The sequence below is a fragment of the Etheostoma cragini genome, chromosome 18 (genome assembly GCF_013103735.1).
Source record: "Etheostoma cragini isolate CJK2018 chromosome 18, CSU_Ecrag_1.0, whole genome shotgun sequence".
NCBI lineage: Eukaryota > Metazoa > Chordata > Actinopteri > Perciformes > Percidae > Etheostoma > Etheostoma cragini.
This window is the reverse complement of record NC_048424.1, coordinates 23,014,103-23,021,788: the sequence shown is the minus strand read 5'-3', so window position 1 is coordinate 23,021,788 and position 7,686 is coordinate 23,014,103. Positions and strand designations below refer to the sequence as shown.

At 43.9% G+C, this 7,686-nt stretch overlaps 1 protein-coding gene across 3 annotated transcripts in view; it reads right to left on the bottom strand.

Moving 5' to 3' along the window:
* Positions 1-594: 594 nt before the first annotated feature.
* Positions 595-7,686, bottom strand: part of cd2ap (CD2-associated protein) — a 62,263-nt gene continuing 55,171 nt past the window's right edge. For all 3 annotated transcript variants that reach the window (XM_034899804.1, XM_034899806.1, XM_034899807.1), the window contains 3 exons: positions 3,236-3,444; positions 2,405-2,468; positions 595-1,121 (listed from right to left, as the gene is read on the bottom strand). In XM_034899804.1, coding sequence (XP_034755695.1) covers positions 1,080-1,121; positions 2,405-2,468; positions 3,236-3,444 — 315 coding nt within the window. In that variant the 3' untranslated portion in view covers positions 595-1,079. The remainder of the gene's footprint in view (positions 1,122-2,404; positions 2,469-3,235; positions 3,445-7,686) is intronic.

The window sequence follows — 7,686 nt, the reverse complement described above, 5'->3', positions numbered from 1 at the left end:
CGCAGCGGGGCCATCACGCAGCGGGGCCATCACGCAGCGGGGCCGGCACGCAGCGGGGCCATCACGCAGCGGGACTGTAACGCAGCGGGGCCATCACGCAGCAGAGCAGACACGCAATGGGGCCATCATGCAACAGGGCCGTAAGGCAGCGTGCGGAGCCACCACGCAGCAGGGCCGCCACGCAGCAGAACCACCATGCAACGGGGCCGCCACGCAGCGTTCGGGCCCGTAACGCAGCGGGGCCGCCACGCAGCAGCCGTTCCACGTCCTGTGGAGTCTCGGTGTTACTCTGGTTTAAGTTCTAAAAACATTCACAGCGAGCGAACCAATTTGACAAAAATAGAAGAGACCAGCATAGAACAGGCCCTCTCTATATAATAGGCATGTCAGTAGACTTAAAAAAAATAGATATACAATATCATGCTGCAAAATCTCCAGACACCATCGTGGTATATACGTAAGCTCCCAATACAACCTCTTTGAAACAGGCACAGTAGTGATACCCTGGATAGGAATGCTAGAAACCACATGGTAGGAAAAAAAAATCATCTGCTGTGAGGATCAAAAAAACTGAAATCAAACAGTTTCTAATCATTTTAAAATCAACTATTTGTACGTCATAAAAAAAAATATGAGAAAAAGAGTTAGGAGAGGAAAACAAGCGTCCCCTGCTTTATACAAAGTCAGTAGTACTGAGAGCGGACCTCCTCCCTGAGGGGTTCAAGGAACTCTGGAGTGACAGGGAGAGAGTGGGAGGGGCAGAGATGAAAGTCCAGCGCAGTAGTTTGAAGTAAGGCCTCCGTTTTTTTTTTTTTTTGTGTTGGCAAAAGAAAAAGGAAAAGAAAAAAGAGGACATATACATTTGTAATATAATTACATCTAGCTTGAATTTTTTTTATATGTGCAAAATGTAAATCTTACAAATAATAAGAGTTTTTTTCCCCGTAGATCACTGAAAAAAGGATTGTGCTCGTGGTGGTTCACACCCCTCTCTCCGTCCACTCAGCGGTCCGTCTGGCACCGCCGGCGGCCGACAGCCAGCGGCCCCGGGAGGCTTGCTGTTGGTCAGAGCGCAGGCTTCACGTCAAGTGGACGGTCCGCTTCAGTTTCTCTATCTCCATCTGCGAGGACACCATCACAAAACACACAGTATGGAGATCAGGACACAGAGAGCAGACCCACACCCTCTGAATGACAGTACTATGTAGCAGGAGTAGTGGTATAGGAAAGGTTTAGTTTAGGAACCGGTGTCAAAGTCCTGGCGTTGGTACCCGTTTGGAAAATGTTTAAAAGACGAGGTGGAATAAGGGCTTCCATTCTTTATCTGCCAGAGGAGGGTGAGACCATGATTACGTTGACCCCTAACCCTACCCCCCCATTCAGATTGGACCTGGACTGTGGGCCATAGCTGTGCTGTTTTAGTTATGCTGCTCTCTCGTGTACGCATTAACATTTACATTTTATTCAGTCATTATCGGGTGTGAGCTGCTGTTTACTGAAATTTCCTTGCAGTGATGAATAAAGTATTGATCGCTCCATCGCTCCCTCCCTTTTATGCTAAGCTAACCACCATTTCTTGTAGCTTCCTATTCAAAGGACAAAATGTCTAACTGTTCTTTTTGCTCTATTATGAACAGAAGAAGAAAGGCTCTCTCTCCAGTTTATAACATCAAGACAAAGTCCGGCAAGTCTGAACCAAGATAAAGTGGAGCACTATGCTGACTGATGTTAGATACTGACATGAAAAACAGACTTAATGTACACGTCAAGCCAACGGAAGAAGATTGTCTATGGAAGGGAAAGAGTCAATAAATCAATCATTCCAATCATCTTCTTGTATCTTCTTGACTCTAATTAGGGCAGAGCAGCCAAGCTGCAGGGACCCTCTTTTCTTTTACCCGGTATTATTTCTCGTCTTCCTCAGAAATCCATGTTCCCAACGCACAAAAACTCACCACACATGGTCCACAAGTCCAGTCCTGTGCTTATCGGTCCGATTTGTATGCTAACTATCCTGATGATGGCACTACAGCAGCCAGCTAAAATCTGAACTACAGGCAGATCTAATTCTCAGAATTAATGATAAATGATTTTTTGACATTATTTTAAAATACTGCCTTGAGCCAAGATCAAAGCTCCCAAGTCTTGAGGGATAATAACTCTGATGGCAATCTAAAAAACATTCATTATCCTTTGATTTTCCTGGTTTGCATATGTTTCTACAAACATGTGGAAGTATGCTCTTATAAAAACAGACTTGTGGAGTTGCCCCCTGCTAGAAATGAGATATAATTGCGTTGTGTTAAATGTGTGCTTGCTCTGGTCTGCATCATTATTTGGCCGAACAAATGAGCAGAATGAAGGCAGACAGCCCAGCATGCTCCGCTGTGTGGATCAATGTTACCTGCAGAGCAACGCGCTTCAGCCGCTCCTCATCCAGCTCTCCTCGTAGCTCAGATATCTCTTTTCTGGAAACACACACACACACACACACACACACACACACACACACACACACACACACACACACACACACACACACACACACACACGCACACGCACACGCACACGCACACGCACACGCACAGGTTTAGTTCTGCGGCATATAGTATAACAGGTTCATGCTTTTGATCTAACTACCATGAGGCGATTAAGAATAGGTTAGTCCCAACACAAATGTTTAATGTTAAATTAAAATGACGCGTAAATGCTAACACACTGAGAACTCCAGTTCCACTAACACAACCCAACGTCAGCGCAGGTCTGAGCATCATGAAGCACTGCATCTACATTCCCGTTTCTAATAAGCCAAATAGCAGGTTTTCATTCTTAAAAAGAGCCAGAAGAGCAATATGTAAAGTGACAGTCCGACGTGTGTCGACATAACAATATGATTTATTATGAATAATATATCTAAAAACTACCAATTATGAATAGTAGTAGTAGTAATCAACTTCACATATAGGGAACTGGTGGTTGGAAAACGTAAAGTAAGTAAAGTAAGTAAAGTAAATGCTGGGCAGAAGTTTAAACTACTGGTGATTCAGAGATACTGGAGTGTTGTAAAATGTGTAAAACAAATGCACAGTATGTCTACTTTAAAATATACAGTATAGATGGAAGTGTATCAGAACATTTTTACACGCAGGGATCCTTGCGTGACACAATTTTCCATTTATGCTTCTCAAGCTATGGTATCCAGACGGTGTTCTTGTGCCCACTGAGGTTATTTTACATTTGCTGGGCCTTGAGCAGCTCCACCGACAGCAGCAGATCCTTCATCTGGCTCTTCAGCTCGTCCAGCTCCGAGATGGGCTCTTCGGGCTCCAGCCGGGCCTTGCTGCCCTGTGAAGCGCTGTCTGAGCTTGGGGCTGCTGCAGGGCTCGGCTCGGCCATTGTGGGCCGCTGGAGGGACGGGGACTGGGATAACGTGCTTGTGGAAGGCTGTGAAGAAAAAAATTAAAATAGGGAGGAAAATTAAAAGATTCAAAATTTCCTGACGCGATTTGTTTTCCAATTGATTCAATTAGGGATATTACAGTCACAATACTAAATAGAAAATGAGCATGTAAAAATTGTTCATTTCCCCTCGCATGGTGCAGAGACGGTATATACCTCAAGCCATGCACCCGTTCAACCCCCCGGGTATCTAGTTTGTGTTTGTTAAGTTTCCTGAAGCTGAGATTGTTCTAGACGGCAGGCCTTTTCCTACTGTGGCACCAAAGTTTTCCAAAAATGGTTGCACTACAATGAAATGGCTAGTATGACGACTAACGTCACACATGAAAAAATCAGGCTGAATCAACAAGAGTCTCGGCTTTTAATGCTTACCAAATCCATGCAACTCAAAGACTGGTTAGGGACTCCCTGTATGCACAGATTGTCGAACAGGAGGAAATAAGAAATGTATACTGCATGCAAAAGATGGATGGTTGTAGCCAACACTACATGGGATTAGCACATCTGTAAAGGGGAGACTGGGCAGTACCCATAGCACCCATCTAAATTAGGATATCTTGAGTTAAGAGGTCAAGGGGTTCTTTTTTTTTCTCGCCAGAAGAAGTTATATTTCTAGAATTCTGGCCCTATGTTTAAAAATGCCATATAATGCCCTACATTCAAATAATAAAATGCAAAACACACAAATGCTATAATCAAAGTTCCAACTTCCATGGACTGTTTTCCAGTTGTTCTCAGTCGCTTTGGCACATAACTAAGATCCCAAATGACTCTTAAAACTGCTTGTTCGACCTTCACGTGATCTAGTCACTTACCAGATGAAAGCAATTCATCATTATTTTGGTCAAATAGCAATTGCAGAATGGTTGAACTCATCGTCATCATCCGTCCAACCTTTTCTGTGTCGACATAGTTATTTTTTCTTTGTGTTTTTCTTTCTGAATTGCAATTACATTGCAATTAGTTGAAAACCCCAAAGTAAATGTGAATTCTTTCCAATCTCTTGCAGTCCTAATCTCACATGAAGGAAGGTGTGACTTTTACTGCTGAAATGTTGATTGAATTCCATACTGAAAAAGTGAAGCCTTGTGCAATTTCAATCATTGTCATGAAAAATGTAGCCATAGTGTACATCAGAAAATCCCTAAACAGTATGTAAAAGTAAATGTAAATGTGTTGTATTTACAGTGGGGGAAATAAGTATTTGACCCCTTGCTGATTTTGCAGGTTTGCCCACTTACAAAGAATGCAACGATCTATAATTTTAATCATACGTACATTCTAACAGTGAAAGACAGAATCCCAAAGAAAATTCTAGAAAATCACATCACATGAATTTATAAAAATTGATAACCATCTGATGAGGAAAAACAAGTATTTGACCCCCTACCAAACAGCAAGTATTCTGGCTCCTACAAGCCAGTTAGTCTTCCTTTAAGACACAGCCCCAATCCCAACCAATTATCTACATCAAATACACCTGTCTCACCTCCTTACCTGTATAAAAGACACCTGTCAACACCCAAACAACCAGCATCCAACATCACCACCATGGGCAAGACCAAAGAGCTTTCTACGGACATCCGGGACAAGATTGTAGATCTGCACAAGGCTGGGATGGGCTACAAGAGAATCGGAAAGCAACTTGGAGAGAAAAGATCAACTGTCGGTGCATTTATCAGGAAATGGAAGAAGCACCACACCACCGCCAACCTCCTTCGGTCTGGGCCTCCACACAAGATCTGGCCTTGTGGGGTGTCCCTGATCATGCGAACGGTGAGGAATCATCCCAAAACCACAAGGGGGAACTGATGAATCAACTGAAGGCAGCTGGGACCACAGTTACAAAAGAAACGGTTGGTAACACACTACGCCGTCATGGATTGAAATCCTGCAGCGCACGCAAGGTCCCCCTGCTCAAGAAGAAACATGTACAGGCCCGCATGAAGTTCGCCATTCACCACCTGGACGACTCAGAAGAGGCCTGGAAGAAGGTGATGTGGTCAGATGAGACCAAAATAGAACTTTTTGGCCTCAACTCAACTCGTCGTGTTTGGAGGGCAAAGAACACCGAGTACAACCCAAAGAACACCATCCCCACCGTCAAGCATGGTGGTGGCAACATCATGCTTTGGGGGTGCTTTTCAGCCAAGGGGACGGGACAACTCCATCGTATTTAGGGGAGGATGGACGGGGCCATGTATCGTGGAATTCTGGACCAACATCTCCTTCCCTCAGTGAGAGAGCTGAAGATGGTTCGAGGATGGGTGTTTCAGCACGACAACGACCCTAAGCACACCGCCAAAGCAACAAAAGAGTGGCTGAAGAAGAAGCACATCAAAGTTCTGGCGTGGCCTAGCCAGTCTCCAGACCTGAATCTGGAGTCCAAATCCTGAATCCAAATCTTTGGAGGGAGCTTAAAATTCAAGTTGCCAGGCGACAACCTCGGAACCTGAATGATTTGGAGGCTGTCTGCAGGGAGGAGTGGGCCAACATCCCTGCCGAAATCTGCACAAACCTTGTCCCCAACTATAAAAACCGTTTGACATCTGTGCTGGCCAATAATGGCTTTTCTACAAAATATTAACATGCTGTTTGGTTGGGGGTCAAATACTTGTTTTTCCTCATCAGATGGTTATCAATTTTTATGAATTCATATGATGTGATTCTCTGGAATTTTCTTTGGGATTCTGTCTTTCACTGTTAGAATGTACATATGATTAAAATGATAGATCGTTGCATTCTTTGTAAGTGGGCAAAATCAGCAAGGGGTCAAATACTTATTTCCCCCACTGTATATAGCGCTTTCCTGGTCTTAACAACTGCTCAAAGCGCTTTTACATCTACAGGAAACCATTCACACACATTCATACACTGTGGCCGAGGCTGCCGTACAAGGTGCCGCCTGCTCATCAGATACACACTCACACACATTCACACTCCAATGCGCAGCACTGGAAGCAACTCGGGGTTCAGTGTCTTGCCCAAGGACACTTCGACATGGGACTGCAGGGCCAAGGGATCGAACCACCAACCTTCCGATTGGCAGACAACCGCTCTACCACTGAGCCACAGCCGCCCTAGTGTGTGTATGTGTGTGTGTGTGTGTGTGTGTGTGTGTGTGTGTGTGTGTATATATATATATATGTATATGTATGTATATGTATATATATATATATATATATATATATATATATATATATAGAGAGAGAGAGAGAGAGAGAGAGAGAGAGACATGACCAGTAAGCGTTCTGACTTACACTTTAACTAAGCATCTTATTTGTGAGTAATGACACAAGGACTTGACATTCTGACGGCACTGACATAATCCTTGACATAAAGGTTTGCTTTTGAGGAATGGACTAGATATTTTGAGCATATTACAACATCCATTGTTTGGAGTAGTATGTAATAATTGTTTTCAGAAATTGACTTACTGGTTTGCAAAATACACTCACATGCCATCCATACACTGAAAGAGTTAGGGCTTGCTTAATTAATTCACCCTACTCATACCGGCTAGGAAGCAATCTCTTCCTAACAATACTAAATTGTGCGACAAGGACAAAAAACACATGCTTGTTCTGTGCTATATTCCAAAGATCTGCCAAAGCGTAAATTAGCACTGGCCAAACTGAGGGGGAATCTTAAAAAGTTTTTATAGTCCAAAATCCTCTCTCTTTGGGCAGGGTTTCTCTTGCTGGGTGTTGGAGCTTTGTACTGTGGGTTTTGTTTCCAGTCTGTTAAACTGAAGTTGCATTATAAAGGGATCTCTTCGACGCCAGAATGGAGAGGAGGAATGATTCCAGTGACCCGTAACTCTGTCAACATATGTGACATTTACTAGTTTTAGACAGCTGGGGACTTCCTTTGACACACTGAGCTCCTCTCTCCTCTATCTTTCTATCTTTCTGTTTATGTACATCCATGTCCCAGAGATGCTTGTTACTAACCTAGTTACTAACCTAATTACTAACCTAGTTACTAACCTAGCTCTGGGGAGTCATTCCCCTGAGTCCTAATGTTCTTTTTTCCCCAGCATTTTCCCTCGGATCAGAGAGGCTCCAAAATCAGGGTAGCAGCTGTCGCCATGGTCCTGCTACACTTTCTGCAATGCCATGTTCATCCTGCTACGCTCTGTGGTGCCCAGCTACGTCCTGCTACGTCCTGCTACGTCCTGCTACATCCTGCTGCGTCCTGCTACGTCCTGCTACGTCCTGCTACGTC